General features: G+C 36.2%; 2 protein-coding genes and 1 pseudogene across 3 annotated transcripts in view; 2 read left to right on the forward strand and 1 right to left on the reverse strand.

Moving 5' to 3' along the window:
• PDCD1LG2 (programmed cell death 1 ligand 2) overlaps positions 1–8508 on the forward strand; it is a 132235-nt gene extending 123727 nt beyond the window's left edge. Inside the window, exons 8-9 of the mRNA XM_023758422.1 lie at positions 3522–3601; positions 8376–8508. The gene's annotated coding sequence lies outside the window, so the exon portion shown is untranslated. The remainder of the gene's footprint in view (positions 1–3521; positions 3602–8375) is intronic.
• RIC1 (RIC1 homolog, RAB6A GEF complex partner 1) overlaps positions 1–19438 on the forward strand; it is a 76583-nt gene that overhangs the window by 2200 nt on the left and 54945 nt on the right. Inside the window, exons 2-5 of one of the 2 annotated variants that reach the window (XM_006094131.3) lie at positions 3522–3601; positions 12506–12613; positions 17954–18096; positions 18362–18498. In XM_006094131.3, the coding sequence (XP_006094193.1) occupies positions 3522–3601; positions 12506–12613; positions 17954–18096; positions 18362–18498 (468 nt within the window). Of the gene's footprint in view, positions 1–3521; positions 3602–12505; positions 12614–17953; positions 18097–18361; positions 18499–19438 lie in introns of those variants that run through there. The other variant, XM_023758420.1, reaches the window with a different exon arrangement.
• On the reverse strand, positions 1141–1494 carry LOC102421899 (annotated as a pseudogene).

Raw genomic sequence — 19438 nt, forward strand, 5'->3', positions numbered from 1 at the left:
TAAAGATTTTCAAAGAAGTTAAGAAAACACTAATTCAGGACAAGCTGAAGTAGAATTCACTAAGGTGTGTTTTAACTGATGATGGTAAGAATATGTGTGGGACAGAAAAAAGCTTATTATTTAGTTGGACAGATTTACAAAGTTTGTGCACATGTAAGCACTTAAAGCCTATGGTTACTTTAGGTTTTTTTTCAGAACTACAAGCTAAATATCCCGATTTACTCAACCCCACAGCTATTTGATGGCTTAGCAGTCAGTGGTGAAGGTTTATTGTGAATTTTTGAGCTCTGGGGCTGAGATAGAAATGTTTTTTAACTTGAAGAACCACCTGCAGATACTTATCAGACACTGAATTACTTTGGAAGATAGCTTTTGCTGCATTCTTGGTATTATTGTCTAATGTCTTCAATCTAAAACTACAAAGCAAAAGAGTGCTTGTATGTGAAATGTATATATGGTAAAGTCATTTGATGACAACTAATTTTTGAATCACAAGTAATGTCAGACTGCTTTTCATACTCCCACAGTTTTCAAAAGTTCAAACGAAAGAAGTACGATTTCTATTTCAACAAAAATTAGCAGTAGATATATTTCCTGAGTCCAAATTATACAATTTTTCAGACCTTGTTGCAATCGCAAAGGAAATTTTCATATTTCAAAATCCATTTAATCATGAAAACGAGGAGTGTTCCACCTCACCTTCAGCTGGAAGTAATTAATCTACAAGGTAAGGACATGTTAAAAGGCAAACATCAGGAGAGGAAACTATTCGACTTCTATAATTGCCTACCTAGTGCTATATATAGTCAATTAAAATAATAGGCTCATAGATTGATATCAGTATTTGACAGGACTTGTGTGAAAAGACGTTTTCAAATATGAAGTATGTAAAATTTCATTACAGACCAAAATTAATAGAGAAAACTTTGCAGTCTATTTTGATGATAGGGAACACCAACTTTAAACCCCAATTAAACAAAAATGTTATTCCCATAAATTAATTTCATTCTCTATAGTCGATGTGTATTACAGAGAAAAATCGTACTCAATTTTCTTTCTTTCCTTTTTTTTTTTGAAGTACAATTTCCATTTATTTTTCCCCCAGAGAACTTTTCTTCACTCCTTAAAAGACTTAGCTCCTTACATGGGCTTTGGTGGAGATCATGGGGCAGCACCCACAGGTCTAAATAGGGGTGGGCATGTTTGGTCCTTCCGGGCTTCACGAGAATGATTCCTGACTACCTTGCTGTGAATGGCACAGCTCACATAGTAATGCAGCTTCACATACTAGTACAGCTTGGGAAGCACATTGGCGTCGAAGACACTCACTTCGGAGATGTCCCTAATGGCTGCGGCCTCTACTATGTTTCCAATGACAAACTTCTTAATGGCCTTGTCCTTGGGCACACACTGGGTACAGTTGGTGCAACGAATAGGCTGCACATGGCCTCGGCCTTTTTTGGCATGACCGTTATTCCTTCTTTTCTTGGTCATGCACCCCAACCAGGGCCAGGGATCCAGCCTGCATCCGAGGTATGTGCCCTTGACCAGAATCGAACCCAGGTGAGAGACATAAGTAAAGTCAGAGTGTCTAGAAAAAATTAAAGGGAAGATATCCTAAAACTTCCAGGAAATCTCCACCAATGAAGCAGAGAAAAAAAAATGCCTTATTATTATGTGAGCAACAAACCAAACTGAGTTGGGGTCTAAGACAATTTGCTCATATGATTGCAAAGACAGACAGAAACTCCCAGATTGGAGAGGGCTCCCCTGAGGGCTCCCAGATTGGAGAGGGTGCAGGTCGGGCTGAGGGACCCCCACACTCCCCAGTGCACGAATGTCGTGCACGAGGCCTCTAGTATGGTAATAATTGAGAAGATTCACTGATAGTTTTGTATTACCCGTTCAGCAAAGCAGCCACTTTTTGCAAATAGCCATTTATACTAAAAAATAATCTATCAAAGTATAATAAAAATAAATGTTACCATGGAATGGGTACTGGATAAGTGAACTTTCCTGGTAACCAAAGTGTAATTGGATTCTGAAGCTTTACTAATTTTGATGGTCCTTTTTCCTCAAATGTATTGTACATTTTCTTAATCTGTGACATGAAATATATTCATTATGAATTAACTGTTTACTTGAGGGTTCCAAGTTCTTACGGCGGGCCATAATTATTCCTAATGTTTTTGTAAACTTTTTTAAAAATATTTTTATTGATTTTAGAGAGGAAGGGATAGGGAGAGAGTGATAGAAACATCAGTGATGAGAGAGAATCATTGATTGGCTGCTTCCTGCACACTCCCCACTAGGGATCGAACCCAGGCTTGTGCCCTTGACTAGAATCGAATTCGGGACCCTTCAATCCACAGGCCGATGCTTGATCCACTGAGCCAAACCAGCTAGGGCAGTTTTTCTAAATTTTAAACAACAAATAGATATTCAGGCACAAGGAGCATTGAAATCAATTTTAAGTACTCTCTTCATTTCTATGATTATATATGACAAATACTAACACCATTGTATTTATCTATTTATTTTATTTTGTGTTTTTTTATTTGAGAGAGATTGAGACAGACATTGATGTGGGTGAAAAACATCGATCGGTTGCCTCCCATACCCACCCTGATGGGAATCAAACCAGAAACTGAGGTATGTCCCCTGACCAGGAATCGAACCCACCACCTTTTGGTATATGGGACAACGCTCCAACTGTCTGAGCCATACCAGCCAGAATAGCACTGGTGTATTTAGGCATATATGTATTTTCATTGTAACCTTGCTTATAATAGGAAAAAACTCTGGCATCTTTTGATTCTGCATTCCCATCTAGTCACCAATATGCTGCTAAGTCCTATCTCTAGTTTACTATCATCCTTTTCTCTTTATTCTCATTGCCATGACCTTAATAGAGGCCGTTTTTATATTTTGTGTAGATTGCCTAGAACTCAAAACTTTTAGCTAGTATTTTTCTCCACTTGAAATGCATCTTAATTATGTATACCTAAGTCACAGCTCTTATATTATTATTTTCAAATCTTGCATTGGCTTCCGATTGCATACAAAATACGTTGCAAACTGCTTAGCCTAGTATTCAGGGTCTCCTGTGATCTGGCCCCAACCTGCCATTCCAACTCTGTTTCCCACTGCTACCTTTAATACTCCCCTTCACACCCTTCTAAATGGAAGTCTGTTCCACTGTTCTTGAGAGTCACTGTAACATGAATTAGAATGTAATTTGTTTGGGAATAAAGGAAAGATGTCAGCTTACTTTAGAATTTCTTTGTTTCATTGTGATATTTTTCCCTCCCAGCATGTTAAAGTATTGAATCACCAAATAACAGCTGAGAGCACTTTTCTAAAGGAGTGGAATATAGCAACTTGCAGAGCAGTGCAATTCTGTACCCAGTACACATTCATCTCATTATTTCCCTTCATCTTGGTATGACAGAACTGTTTCGGAAGTGATTATTGTGTGATTCTCCTGGTTCTCATAGTCTTAAATAAAATTTATCTTTCAGACGGCAAATGGCTACATCTTGTTTTTTCATATTACATCTACAAGAGGGGACAAGTACCTTTATGAACCAGTGTATCCCAAGTAAGTTCATCTTTCATTCTTTTAATATTTGATATTTACACTTTGAATTTACAAAACATTACAATTCTGGGTTGTCTGAAGTGATTAAAATAAGCTAAGCTAGTATTTCCAAAATAGTGTTTAAAAAATTACCAGGTCTTTGAACTCTCATTACTTGAATAAAGAATTCTGTAGTTAAATAAGTCTGAGAACCTTGGGTGAAAGTACTATATCCCTTCTTAGACATTCAGAATTACTATTAATATACTCCAGTTCTAGCATTCTCCCATCCTTATCAAGGAGCTGCTAAGAGACCATAGGGGGAGAGGTGAAATGTTTTAAGTAAGTTGAAAGGGCACTTTTTCTTGTGTATATATTTTTGTATATGAATAGAAAAGAATTTGAAGGAACATGGACTTTGATCTTTAAACTATGTTATTCTGTATATTTTGCATTGTTTTCTTACCTTTTCTTTTTTTAATATATCTTATTGATATTTTACAGAGAGGAAGGGAGAGGGATAAAGAGTTAGAAATAGCAATGAGAGAGAAACATCGATCAGCTGCCTCCAGCACACCCCCTACTGGGGATGTGCCCGCAACCAAGGTACATGCCTTTGACCAGAATCGAACCTGGGACCTTTCAGTCCGCAGGCCGACACTCTATCCACTGAGCCAATCCGGTTAGGGCTTCTTACCTTTTTTTAACCTTACTTTTGAAGTGAAAGAATGTTTTATTGAAAGAACTTTGGAAATAAAAGAACATATAATTTTAAAGAAAAATACCTTTTAAAAAAGATCAAGTCATTAATGTGTATGAAAATATAGATAAATATCTCATTTCTAGGTGGTGGAAGACAGCCAAAGTTTATCGTGTATATAAGAAATTAAAGGGAAAATTGATTTTATTATGTGAAAATTTACATTTCTGAGAATAGGGGAAAAAAGAACAACATTAAAAGGGCAAGTAACAAACTGGGAAAAATTTTGCAGTAAATAGGACCAAGGCTTACTCTTTTTATAAAGAAGTAACACAGAGTTTCAAAAGATAAATAAGCAAAAGCAATCTCAAAAGGGAAAATATAATTAACCTGCATTAGTAACTCTAAACAATAACTCAAAGCAAAACATTATTATAACAATTTTAAAAGACACATTTCAGTATATAAAAATAGTTGTGGAAGAATGGTAAAATGTATTTTGCACGCTTTTAGTAGATATACACAAAGGTGGGAGTCAACTGTGGTACATTCTCCTAAAATAATGTGCATCATTAAATATAATGTCTCAGAAAAACTTATAAACTTGAGAATCTGATCATATAATACCTAGTGAAGAAACAAGTCATACAAAATTATATACGTAATATGACCACTACTTTGTAAAAACAAAACAAAACATAAAAAATCATCTAAAGAAAAATGCTGGAACAATACATATATTGTTATTGCTCCTAAATGGTAAAACTATAGTGATTTTCCAGCTTCTTTCAACTCTTGAACTTTCCAAAATTTTTTATATTTACTGTGGTAAAAAAAATAATAATAATAATAGTCCATGTATTTGAAAATCTAAAATAAAAAGGCTACAATTTTTAAGAAATGGCATTGTGAAAGTGTTTCTTCAAATAACATTTGTTAATATTTTGGGAAAGGCTAACATACATCATGTAGCTCATAGGTTTTAGGAAATTAGATTTTCCTTGATGCTGTTAGTCACTCTTTTTGTAAGAAATAGTGTTAATTGAGCTTTTCTGAGTTTTGGAAATTTTTTGAAAAGAACAGAAATTCTTTTGATGATGGAATTTAATTTGATTATTTTTCAATAAAAATCTTCAATGCAAAGACCCTTTGGCAGAAAAAGTATAATGTTAAGATGGTATGGACATTGTAATAGGTAGTTGATATATTTAGAAATTTTAAATATAAAGCTTATTATTTTTTCATTCTAAGTAGTAATTTTGTGAATCTTAGAAATACTTGTACTCAGTGTCTAACATGTCATTTACTTGTGCATTTTAAGCTACTGCATCCCAAGTCCACTTTAGACATGCTCCTGTCAATAAAAAGCAATAATCAGGATAATCTGAACTTAACTGTAATCCTATATAATAAAGAGGTAATATGCAAATTAATCCTCACACACTCACAAGATGGCTGCCTACAACCAACAGGGAGGATAGTGAGGGACGACCAAACAACTGAACAAGCAGGCTGTGTCAGGTGACCAGGCTGGGAGGGGGGTTAGTGAGGGACGACCAAATGACTGAACAGCAGGCTGCGTGAGGTGACCAGGCTGGCAAAGGGAGGCAATTGGGGGCGACCAGGCCAGCAGGGGGAGCAGTAAAGGGTGACCAGGCCGGCAGTGGGGGGGCAGTTAGGGGCGACCAGGCAGGCAGGCAGGCAGGTGAGTGGTTAGGAGCTAGCGGTCCAGGATTGGAGAAAGTGCAGGCTGGACTGAGGGGACCTGTCCCCTGTGCATGAACTTCGTGCACCAGGCCTCTAGTAATTTATACTATTACTAGAGACCCAGTGCATGAAAATTCATTCACTGGAGGGAGGTGTCCCTCAGCCTGACCTGCCCCCTCTCACAGTCCAGGAGCCCTCAGGGGCGGGAAGTGACCTGGCAGTCAGGGGAAGGCGATGCCCCATCACACCTCTGCTGCTGCCACTGCTGGTAGTGCAGGCCTTGGCCGGCCCTGGTTACCTGCACTTCGGGCGGCCCTGGGCGGCTGGACAGCCAACATTTGAAGCTTGCCTGCACCTCGGGCCAGCCCTGGGGGGGTGAGGGGACTGGGGGACTCTGAAGGCAGGTGCCCCAGCAGGGCTGAGGGGACTGGGTGCCACCATCTTTGAGGACGGGGCAGTAAATTAGCATATTCCCTCCTTATTGGCTGTGGGTGCCTCCATTTTGCAATGGTGTGAGGGTCAATTAGCATATTCACTCTTTATTAGATAGGATAGTTGGGCTGAGTCTTGAAACAGTGAAAAATACTGTTTTCTTTATTCCAACTCACAAACATGACTTACATATATACATATACAGTGTTTTGGAATAGTATTTTAAAAATCACTTTTGTGTTCCAGAAAAGTTTTAGAATTTCTTGCGTTCTGTTTCTAAGACTTGGGGGGAGGCCACTTAACTAACTAGTAGTCCTGACAGTGCATGAACTTGGTTGTATTTGACTATGTATGTTGGGCTAGAGAACTAATAAAGAGCATTGTTTTTAGTTTTCATTTGAGTATTCTCCCACATATCATATTGGGATTTTCAGTTTGAGTACATGAGCTCAATAAAATGTATAACCTTAGAGCAGCATGAATCACTAGTGGTTAAAGGAACAGGCTTTGGCATCAGATAGACCTGGAATTAAATGTCAGCTCTGCCTCTGTTCAGCTCTATGACTTCTATTTGGTTATTTAATACCTCCAAAACCTGTTTCCTCATCCTTAGAACGAGATCACAGTAGTAATTATTTCCGAGGATTAAGTGAGATCATGCATATTAAATGTTCAGATAAGTGCCCTGCTCATGGGAAAATCAATGAAGGATAGCTGCTGTTATCACTAATGTATTTTTCCTTCACCAAATTCTTACTTCATTTCTGATATTTTAAGTCGTTTTATATAATATATAAATAATATATACCATGTATTAAGTAATTGTTTATTTTTTTTATATTTGGCTGGATAATAAGGTACTTTTTCCCCAGAGTTATACTCTGCGTAACTGCTGCATAAACTTTTTAAAAATCTCTTACAGGGAAACAGTTTTGCAGAGCAAAGTGAATGCGAGGACTTAGAGTCAGCCTGTTGTGTATTTGTGTTCTAAACCACTTTTTTAGTTGAGTTACTTAGTCCGAGTTGGTAGTTTTTCTGTAGAACCTATTTGTAAAATTGAAATAAAAATACTTTCTTCTTCAATTGTTTGGAGGATTATATAAGTTCAGGTTTTTAAAGCCTGGAAAATGGTGGCTCATATATTGGTTTAAGGAGGGTTTTAAAAATGTTTTACTTTAAAAAAAAATATTTTCATTGATTTCAGAGAGGAAGGAGAGGGGGAGAGAGAGAGAGAGAGATAGAAACATCAATGATGAGAGAGAATCATTGATAGGCTGCCTCCTGCCTACTGGGGATGGAGCCTGCAACCTGGGCATGTGCCCTGACTGGGAATCGAACCATGACCTCCTGGTTCATAGGTCGATGCTCAACCACTGAGCCATTCAAGCCAGGCAGAAATGTTTTACTTTTGACAGTGTATCATTGTCATCATTTGTGTCATTGTAAATATTTATGCAGTTCAAGATGCTATTCTACGCACTTTTTCAAGTTCATTTAATCCCTGTAACAACCTTGCAAGGTAGTTAGGTACAGTTACTCTGCAAACCACAGCAGAGATGGAGAGAGAGGCCAAGTGACTCATTCATAGTCACACTACTAAGTGGCACAGGACTCAGACATAATTGTTGTATCTTCAAAGTCTGTGCTCTTTATTACTAATACTACATTGCCTAAACTATATTTATGCCTATCTAACTGTCTACTTTGGGATTTATTTGGAAAATAGGGAATAAAAAAGAGGAGAAATGATCTGGAATGGTTTATTATAGTTCTGAAGAATAGAAGCATCATAATCAAGGCCAATAGTTAGTAGTTGTCTTCTCAGTTATAGAAACTATTGTCTCTTGTTTCTGTGCTCTAAATCTTATGAGTCCATCACTCGAGTTTTTCTAGAGTACCTCCGCTTCCCAGTATTATGTGACAGCATCTTAACTCAGACCGCATGTCATTTTCCAGTGTGCTCCACCTGAGACAGGTCAGGTGCCTCCGTGATCTTTTCGTAGTTTCCAGAGTGCTGTTTCCAGCAAGAGTTGGGAGTCAGCCTTCAACAATGATGGCAGTCTTATTAAATGACTTTTTATGCCTCAAAGTTCATTTATTCTTTGATTAATGAATGTTTCGCTGTTATCTTTTGTGTCTTTATAAATTCTGCTGTATATTAAACTATCCCTTCAGACTATGGATAGACTTATCTAGTCAAGGTCGTCTGGCTTCTTTTTTGTGTCTTGCAACTTGCAGTGAAATTAATAAAAGAAATTGCCAGGGATAAATCGGAAAATAAATGTGTGTTTAGCTTTAGAACATATTGATGTATTTATCCTTAAATATGAGTTTAGTAGATCTTGAAACTGCAAATCAAATTTATTTCATTATAATGAAAATAATTTCAACAAATATGTTATCTGCACGAATGCAGATATTTCCCCCCTTATTCATCTTTCCACTTCTACTGTTAACTTCATATTTTTAAAAGACTAGCCTATTGATGCCAAAGTTCTTTTTTTTTAATTTGTACATTCTAAACTTCAGTACATTTAATTATCAAATATTTAAAATGTAGATATTATCTCTAAAACAACTATCAAAACTTCCTGTCCCCCACTCCAGTATATTTCATTAGATTTTGAGAATTTAGCAGACTGTTAATGAATTAGTGCTAGGTGGAAAGCAAGAAAAGGATAACTAATCAAGGCTTGAGGTTTCTAACCTTAACACAACTTTTTCAAAAATCCAGAAACGTACTAAATTACATCAAGTTTAGAGGAGAAAGGAGGTATGAATTAGTTATAAATGTGAAAGTTTCCCTCAACATTTTTTTTTAGTGTTAATTTTCTGGCGAATAAACTAACTGCTTTTCTTTTATTTCCTTGATCTTATCAAAACATCAAAATGTACTTTGATTTCAATATGTATGTATTCTGTAAATGTACATGTGCAACCATTAGCTGAACTTTGTACATTTTATGTATCCATTAGTTTACCTCATAATTGCATGAGCACTTACTAATAAGATTGTTAGGGATGTTATTGTATAAATACCCTGTTGACCACAGATATAAGACTGGCACCTAAGCCCTAGCTGGTTTGGCTCAATGGTTAGAGCGTCAGCCTGCAGACTGAAGGGTCCCAGGTTCGATTCCAGTCAAGGGCATGTGCCTTGATTACGGGCACATCCCCAGTAGGAGATGTGCAGGAGGCAGCTGATCGATGTTTCTCTCTCATTGATGTTTCTAACTCTCTATCCCTCTCCCTTCCTCTCTGTGAAGGAATCAATAAAATATATTTAAAAAAAAACAAAACAGACTGGCACCTAAACCCAAAGAATGATAGAAGTGTTCAAAGATCTGCCCACTTCAGAGAACCCTGCACATGGTTCTTACCAGATTGAAGGCTGTCTGGATGTGTAATAATATAAACAAAAAGCTTTTTTAAAAACACACATAATATATAAAGGCCTGGTGGTAAGGGTGCCTATCTCTTTCTGAAAACTTATTGTCATGCATCCATCTCTGTTTAAGTATGGAATTTTTTCCAAGCTCCATGACTATTATAGGTACTAGGGATGCAGCAGTGAAACAAAGGGGGTGGGGGTGGCAAAAACTATGCAGAGAGCTGTGTTCTTCTAGTAGACAGTGACAAATAAGTAAAATACATTGAAAATGAGATACATTCTATGAAGAAAAATAAAGCAGGGCAAGGGATAGTGAGTGGGGACACAACTCGAAATAGAGTGGTCAGGATCTTCACTGAGAACATGACATTTAAAAAGATCTCAGAGGTGAGGAAATAAAACATACACCCAGGGAAGAGTATTCTGGAAGATATTATTGAAATAAGTTTTAGGTTCTGTCTTATATTATAGTTGAAAAATCAGAAGGGAGAAATTTTTTAAGTGTAAAAAATAAATTCATTCTTATTTTTAAGTAACTTAATCCCAGGAAAGCCTATGGCCAGTTTCCTTTTTCTGTAAACGACACCACCATTTACTTGATTTTATTTGTTCTGTCTGCCTCATGGCTCTACTAGCCAGTGTGTAGCAAGTCCCCTCTATTCCACCTTCTGTGCATCCTGTGTGTTTTTCCTTGGATGTAATCTGTATGGTGTTTCCTTCTCCTAGCAACACTACTTTAGTTTTAGCTTTCTCTTGGATTGCTGTAATATCTTCTTAAACCATCTTTATAGTTTTCCCCTAAATGAATTTGCTGACATAAAATTTACATGCCATTTCCGTACATAAAATGTTTCAGTGGCTTTCCTTAGCTTTCAGGATTAATCATGTTGCTGTCTTTTATTTGAGTTTTATTTTACTCATCTGAAAACTGGAGTTAATTCCATCTACTTCATAAAGATGTTATTCATTAAGTTTAAATCAAAACCTTAGATTACTGTATAGTACCTAAATTATGCTTTATTCCCTAGGGTTTTGTTATTTGTTCTCTTCTGTTCTACATTTTAATTATTCCTTAATGTAGTACCACTTTCTTGAGCTTCAGGCCTACCTTGCAGGCTATATCCATTTAGATGTATCTCTAGGCAATGTCAAGTTCATTATGTCTAAACCTAACTCATTTCCTTTCTACCAACCCAAACATGCTATTGCTTTTCTAAAATTGAAAAGCCAGGGTTTACCTAAATCTGCTTTAAAATTCAAACACAGCTTGAACACACAGAGCTTATAATTAGCTTGTTCTTGTTAACTAATAGCCAAAGATTGTTAGCCATTTTAGGAAAGTGGCCAATTTAAAAAAGAGGCATTAGAAAAAAGGGAAACTCAAAGAAAATAGGCAATGCAGGAAACAAAAACACTTTGAAGAAATGATAAACAACCTCAGATACTAATTAAAACAACAACAGAAAACCATGGGTGCTATACGTAAAAAGGGGAGGTGGGTGAGAAAGTTCCTGGAATAAAAAGTATAATAAGCAAATATAAAAGAATTGGAAAAAATAGTTCAGGAACTCTCCCAGGATATAGAACAAAAGACAAAGTCAAGGGAAAATTAGAAGTTAATTTAAGCTTCAATATCTAACCTAATAGGAGTTCCAGAAAAAGAACAGAACTGGAGAACCTCATTAGTATATTAAGGAAATAAAACATACATTTTCCAGACTTAAACTAAGCACATCAGTCATTAGATTGTCACCAAGCTTCTATATGGAAAATAATCTGAGTTCAAAAAGTAAGCAAGAAGCTTTCTGAGCATCAAAGTAATTTTCACAAAGTGAAGTACCTTGGAAGCTATTGCTCTTGTTAGATTCCTTGCACATAGTTTTAATAGTATTAACAAATTGGTTTCCAGGATTATCGATGACTAGAAAAAGAGAGATGACTTAGGCAGGCTAATTGTTGCCAAGAGTATGTGATAGCTGATAGTAAGAAAATAGACAGCTATTAAATTCCAGCACAGGCATTGAGAAAGATGGTCCTATGCCATGTGGAGATAAGGATTCCAGGGCAGTTTTATAATCCTTTTAAGTAGCTGCATGGAACAGCTTGGTTATGTTGACATTGATTCAGCACTCTAGTTGCAGTCATTTAATGCCACAAAATTTTCAAATTTAGCCATTTTGCTATTTATTACCAAGTGTTTTGTGAAACATCTAATTGCATCCCTGAATCGAACTGAATTCTAATACATACCCAAAGGATAGAAATGAAGGATGAGGTATGGAGTAAGGTAAGATGAGGCAAGGATTTGGATCACTTTGGACATGCACTATATAGAATGGTGTATGTCTTCCCATAGTTGCTCATCTCAGTAAGGGCTATCAGATAATTAAAACAAAATCTCTGTTCTCTTGTGAGTTCACTTTTATCTTGTGTTTTTTCTTTAATATTCTTTGTTCTCCCTTCACTCCCACCTCTCCAACACAACTTACATCAGTCAAACGCATTTGTTTCTAATTGATAAACAGATATGTCTGCTATAGTAGAATTTAGGTCTGCTTTTCAACTGAGAACCTACAGGATGAACACCTGATTTAAAAGTCTGATTAAGTTTACTTTATTTAATTGGGTATATATTAGAGAGTGAATAAGAATTCAATTTCTTTTTCTTTAATCCTTTATCTTTGCTATGCTTTAGAGGAAGCCCACAAATGAAGGGGACACCCCATTTTAAGGAAGAACAGTGTGCTCCCGCATTAACTTTAGAGATGAGGAAAGTATTGGATTTGCAAGCACCCATTACAAGGTACAGTACTTTGGTTAACTATAGCATTTTGTGATGACAGTAGGCGATGTAGTTGGTTAATCATACGATCAATAAGAAGATTGATTTCATTTCTTTTCATTGAGGATAACTTTTTTAACCCTAGAAATTCTTGATTAACCCTTATAAAAATGTGAAAATTTATAGATGGTACATTATTATACTTAAATCATTATAATAAAGCCCATAAATTGGGTATACTAACTATAATGTTATTTTAGAAGTTTGTATTTATGGTAAGATCTATAAGTTGTTTGAACGATATGACGTAGTCCATATTACTTAAAAGATACTGAAGAGTAAAGGTTGAGAAAAAGAAAGTGCCTTTGTTTCTATAGCTTTTATAACTTTTGGAGAATTATGTTGTACTTGGGAGAAGGTTGAGCATTCTGATCCAAGTGTCAGTAGGGTTTTGTAATAAGAAGACCAGAGTACCAAAATAGCAAAAATTATTTTACGTTCATTGATAGAAAAACAAATTACTGTACCTATAATTTAATTTTATTTCCTTATTGCTTCACATTTGACATGTTATTTCTATGGAAGTTGATTAAGCAATATCTGTTAAAGTTAGAAATGTTCATGGCCTTTGCCTCGCGTTTCTACTTCTAGGAGTTAATCTTGCACATATAATAATACATATTGGGAATGACATACAGCATTTTTTATTGTACACTAGAGGCCTGGTACACGACATTTGTGCACTGAGGTGGGGGAGGTCCCTCAGCCCGGCCTGCACCCTCTCGCAGTCCAGGACCCCTTGGGGGATCCTTAGCGCTGCCATGGAGGCTGGAGAGGCTCCTGCCACCACCACCGCCCAGCTTTTAAGTGGCATTCCCCCTGTGGGAGTGCACTGACCACCAGGGGACAGCTCCTGCATCGAGCTTCTGCCCCCTGGTGGTCAGTGCATGTCATAGGAACCGGTCGTTTCACTGGTCAATTTGCATATTAACCTTTTATTATATAGGATTGTTAACAGTAGTAAAAGGTTGAAAACTACCTAAATATCTATCAGTAGGGATCTGTTTAAATACATTTTCTTATATCTGTACAGTGGGAATAAGATGCATCTGTAAAACCAGTGAGGGTATTCTTTACTGATGAAAACTTCCCAAATATGTTTTTTGGAAGAAAAAACAAGGTGTGCTCTATACAAGAATGCTATTATTTGTTTTTTAAAAGGAGCACGTGGTGGTAGACTTTGTATTGTTCTGGAAGAATACATAAGACTGGGCATGAGAACTGAGTGGCTGGAGGACAGTTTTGGGAAAAAGACTTTTTACTATATACTGTTAATAAATACTGAAATATATGTATGTAATATCTATACGAATAAAAGGGTATTATGCTAATTAGATCACATAAACCAGACGTCTTCAGAATGTCCTTTCGGACAAAGCTGCAGCAGTGGTAGCAGCAGCAGCAGCGGGGTTATGGGGGCAGCGCCTTTCCCTGATGGGCCCAGTTGCCTCCCGCAGAGGGAGGCCAGACTGCGGGCCTAAACCATCAGTGGGACATCTCCTGAGGGCTCCCGGACTATGAGAGGGGGCAGGCTGGGCTGAGGGACTCCCCCCCTCCAGTGCATGAATTTTTATTCACCTGGCCTCTAGTGTAAATATATTGAACTATAAAAATGTAATAGCTATGTTTTTAAAATTCTTCTGATTCACAGTTCTAATGAACAGCTTCTTTCACTGTTTTGTTAGAATATAGTACAGATACTGGTCCATATTAAGTGAAATTGTATACAGGTAGCTGGCAATTGTCTTGCCTTGTTTAATCTATGTTTTTATATATTCCCCTTATAGAAAAAAAATGCGTTTGGTTTTTGTTTGCTTAAATGTGATCAGGGTTATAAAAGATTGAGTACACATTATTCATCACCTTGGTCAAAAAGTTGCTCTTTACTTCAGATTTTATTTCAGCATATAGATTTCTTTTCAAGAATGTAATTTGTTGCAAAGGGATTTTGAATGTCTGTGAGTACCAAACGGGGTGGAACTGTACAGCATGGTGTTCTACCTCCACCTGGTGGTAACAATTGTGTGGTTCATGGAAATGGGATAGAAAAAAAGCCTTTAAAACAAAGAATTCTTGCCATCTTGTACAAATTATCCCTCCCACTACCAAAAATATGTCATATAAAGTTATGGGTAATGGTTACACTGTTGCTTATAGGCATAAGATGGCAAAAGTACTGCTATCTTTTTTTCAATTAATTTATTTTTTATTATCTGAGTGTTTTTAAATTTGTTTTCCCCAAACATTATTGCCATCTTTTAATTTTTCGTTGAAAAAAAAGTATAGGATTAATGTTAAGCATCCAAACTTTGTTATTAATTGAGGATAGAAAGCTAAAAAGTACTAACCATTACCACACAATAAATGATAATAAATACCATAGTGTATTCCATATCTTGTTCCATCCTAGACACTTAGGAAAGCCGTATGTAGTATATAGTATTTAATACTAATTAGGTATTAAATATATTTGCATATTTGAGAATTGATAATTATGAATTATATTTTTCTAAAAAACACTTCTGGAATATCAGGTAGTTGTTATAAAGCCCATGATGAAGTTAGTAATTAGAGAGGCTCACTGAGGATATAGAGTATATTTATGTGGTTTCAAAATATTAAAAAAACAGTATAAATGAAAAGACATGGGATATTGGTTACTGGTACAGGGTCCTGATATCCCGTGATGCCAAGCATTAATCCTTTAGTAGTTAAATCTTTGTGAGTGAGGGAATCAGTGATGGACAGGCACTTGAGTGGCTTGGAACAAGGCCTGTTTAACTTCTTTGGAACTATTCAGTACTTTAACAACTGACTTCAGCCTTTGTTTAATGAGTTTGTTTAGTTTTAATGAAATGAGGCTATATATCTTTTCCTATAGATTTTTAAAATCATTATCACAATTATTTTAAAGTCGTTAATCTTTTAATTCCAACATCAGGATTTTGTGTGTGTCTATTTATGGTTGATTTTTTTTTCTCTTGACTCTTGGTCACATTTGCCTGTTTACTCACATGTGTGGTCATATTTTTTCACAGCACTGTGGGTGATGATGTAGATTCTTAATTACGTTAACTTTGTCAGAAGAGTTTTGCCTAGCAGGCAGTTAAAATGCTGCAGGATAACCTGGTCATATGCAGTAATTCTAGGAAGATAGGAGCAGGGGAGAGAGAGAAAATATAGTTTGAAAAAAACCTAGGCTGAGTCCTGCTGAATGAAAATCACTGGTAAAACAATGACTGTTCTGCTCACTGGCCTCTTTTCACATGTAGTAGCAGATCTAAAATGTAAGTTTTTGTATTCTGCTCAACACATGCTACATATAAACTTTATCATAAAAATATAAATTTGAAATGAAAGAACACGTGTAATACTTTAAAAGGTGAAAGTTAAAACTGGGAATTTTACTTGATTACAAATGCTCTGGTGTTCAAGAGATGGATCTAGGTTGTGGGGACATGTTCTACTCTGTTTCAGTATTGTCTCAAATCCTTGGGGAATGAGTCACTGAACTCAACTTTCCAAAGAATTGAAGGTTTAATTTAAGAATTAAAACATTTTTTACCATTATGGATTTAAATGTTTATGAATTATACTCTTTTTTAATAGTGTATATTAGAGTATATATTATAGACATACAACATTTTATCAATCTTGTTTCTACTTTGATACTCTTGAGTTTTCTTTCTTAAATTCATCTTATTTCCTAGGCTTTCTTGGTACTAATTTCTGCTGTTTCTTCCCCTATTCTCTTTTTCTTTCTCCCTGCCAGTACTTCTGCAGTTTCCTTTATGGATTCCCCTTTTTTCCCTCCTTCCACAAACATTTATTGCCAAATATAACTAGCACTGCCCTAGGGCCTGGGCATGTAAGAGTAAATCAAGTAGGCATTTATTTGCCACTCGGTAAGTAAATGTTAAATCTCTTTGCAGCCTGGCCAGTGTGACTTAGTGATTGAGCGTCGAACCAGAAAGTCACGGTGCGATCCCTGGTCAGGGCATATACCTGCTAGATCCTAAGTATGGGGCGTGCAGGAGGCAACCAGTCAATGATTCTCTCTCATCATTGATGTTTCTATCTCTCTCCCTCGTCCCCTCTCTGTGAAATCAATAAAAATATATTTTAGAAAAAATAAAAATAAAAAATAAATATCTTTGCAAATATCAATAAGTGCTGAGATTATACTACATACAGTAGGTCCTCGGGTTATGTTGGAGATCCGTTCCTGCCCCGCGACGTAACTCGATTTTTGCCATAGTCGGAACCCACCTACATAAGCACCTACATCACTCACATGGAGCACATACACAGCAGTAATGAAGTGAAAACAGTAAAAAAAAAAAAAAAAGAAAAGTAAAAGAAAGATAACAATTCCTGACCTTTACTTGTGGTAAGTAAATAATAAAAAACATAAAGCACATATGTACATACGTCGAAATGATGGAACTTTTTTTTATATAAATAAATGGGAAATGGCGATGTAGTAACCGCGAAATGACGTATGTCGAGTCCAACGTAACCCGAGGATTGTCTGTAATTACTTTTCAATACTTAATCAACTGAGAGTTCTTCTAAAGGGAGAAACTTATTTTATTGACCTTGGAATCTCCAGCAGAGAGCATAGCACCTGCTACAGAGCATAGGCTTAATAAATATTTGTTCAGTAGATGAACAAATTGAGACTCACGATAACCTTGGAAACACAGTGGTCTAAAACTGCTCTCCAGTACAGTAGCCACTAATGAAATGAATTCATTTCAGTTTAAATTAGTTAAAAGTAAGCAAAATTTAAAATTCAGTTCTGTCACACTAGCCATATTTCAAGAGTGCAGTTATGTGTAGCTAGTGGCTACTGTGCTCGACAGTGCAGATACAGAACACTTTATCACTGGTGAAAGTTCTGTTGGACAGGGTGAGCGCAGTGTTACTCTATGCTCAGTGGCTCCAGGTCGTCATCCTTTCATTCGTTGTTCTTTATATATTTTCTCTGCCTCTTGTCAGCTACCACTCTTCCTTCCATCTTCTAATTTGTTGTTCCAGTATTTCTAGTTTTTAACTGAGTTCATCAAATTTGTGACTATGGCTGCCCATAGTCTTCCATTTCTTCCAGAATTTCTGATTCTAGATTGAATTACACATAAAGTTACTATATAACTAAATTGTAAATAAATGACAGTTTGTAAGTGGTTTCATTATCTTCTCTGAATGAATATTCTCTAGGGCAATTATATTCATACTCATTGATTTCCCAGTTTACTCTCTTAAAAGGTAACTGATAACAAATTGCTTACTTCCCTACAGTTTGCAGTCTGTGCTGGAAGATCTCCTGGTTGCTACTTCTGATGGACAGCTTCATCTTATTCACTGGGAAGGAATGACAAATGGAAAGAAAGCTATTAATCTTTCCACAGTACCCTTTTCACTAGATCTGCAGTCATCTAGAGGTAGTTATACTTTCTGCATGGGGTAGAACCAGATGATTAATATTTTATATAACCTAGTTAGATATTGCAGTGGATGAACATTGATTTTTCTACTTTGGAATTAATTATGCAAGGGAGTTGTTTCTGTGTATCTCAGTAGGAAGGAGTGGTTGCATTGTTTAATGTTTTTAGGTCATTGTTTTTGCCTTTTTAACTATCCTTACAGGGTTTTTAAGCAAAAATGTGAGGGAATTATTTATTATATTTCATGTACTTATTTTATCAGCAGGTTCATTCCTGGGCTTTGCAGATGTGCACATCAGAGACATGGAATACTGTGCCACACTTGATGGGTTTGCTGTGGTGTTTAACGATGGTAAAGTGGGATTTATTACACCAATGTCCAGTAGATTTACTGCAGAGGTATGACTGGCTTACTTTGAATGTTTATTTTATTTATTGTGCATTGAGTAATTTTAGTCTGTTACTAAATCCCTCCCCTATTTTTTAATTTATGATTTTATGGGTTATTGTTAATTAATTTTATTTAGTATCTTTATTGAAAGTATTAGAGGTCCCCTCCCCCCCCAACCCCGTCCACCCCATTCACCTGTGAATTAATTTTTAAAATAAAAAATATGTATATATACACACACACATATATATATAGTGTAAGTAGACCAATAATTGTCTATTAGACACGCTAAAGAAAAATGAGATTTCCTGCCCTCCCTGCTCTCTTCACACCCAATTTTCATTCTTGTAGGCAACTACTTTTTATACCTTTACTGTGTATTTTGCTGTTCATCTTCACTACTCTGTGTATTTTCTTTAATTTTTAGTTTTTAGGCTGTGTTTATGTACCTCCAACTGTGGAAAATGACCACATACTTCCCTCTCCCCAGCTTCCACCACATACTTTCCAGCATAGCTGTTGTGTTTTGATTAGATTACTATTCATTGTTTACATTGATATTGCTTTGTACACTTATATTAGTACCTGCCCCATGTGAGATGTTATATTTTTCTTTTCCTGTAGATTTTTTCTCCCACTTGGAATTAATAATTCTTAGTTCTTTTACTTTGCTTAGTTTCTATGTATTTACCACTAACTCAACCCCAGACTGTCTGCTGGTTGTGTAAATTTCCTCTCTGTTTTTTCAAGCACATAGGTAGGTGTTCTTTATTTCATATTCTTGAATAAATTTCTCTTGGAGCCTCTGACCTGCTCTAGTCTGGAGTGTTGCTCACAATACATGCCTTTAATGCAGGTGTATTGAGGCTCTCCATCATCATCCAGAGGATCCTTTACTCCTTTATTTCTGTGTGATTATTTCACAATGAATGGTTAATTCATATATGA

The sequence above is a fragment of the Myotis lucifugus genome, unplaced genomic scaffold, assembly GCF_000147115.1.
Source record: "Myotis lucifugus unplaced genomic scaffold, Myoluc2.0 scaffold_130, whole genome shotgun sequence".
In the NCBI taxonomy this organism is placed as follows: Eukaryota; Metazoa; Chordata; class Mammalia; order Chiroptera; family Vespertilionidae; genus Myotis; species Myotis lucifugus.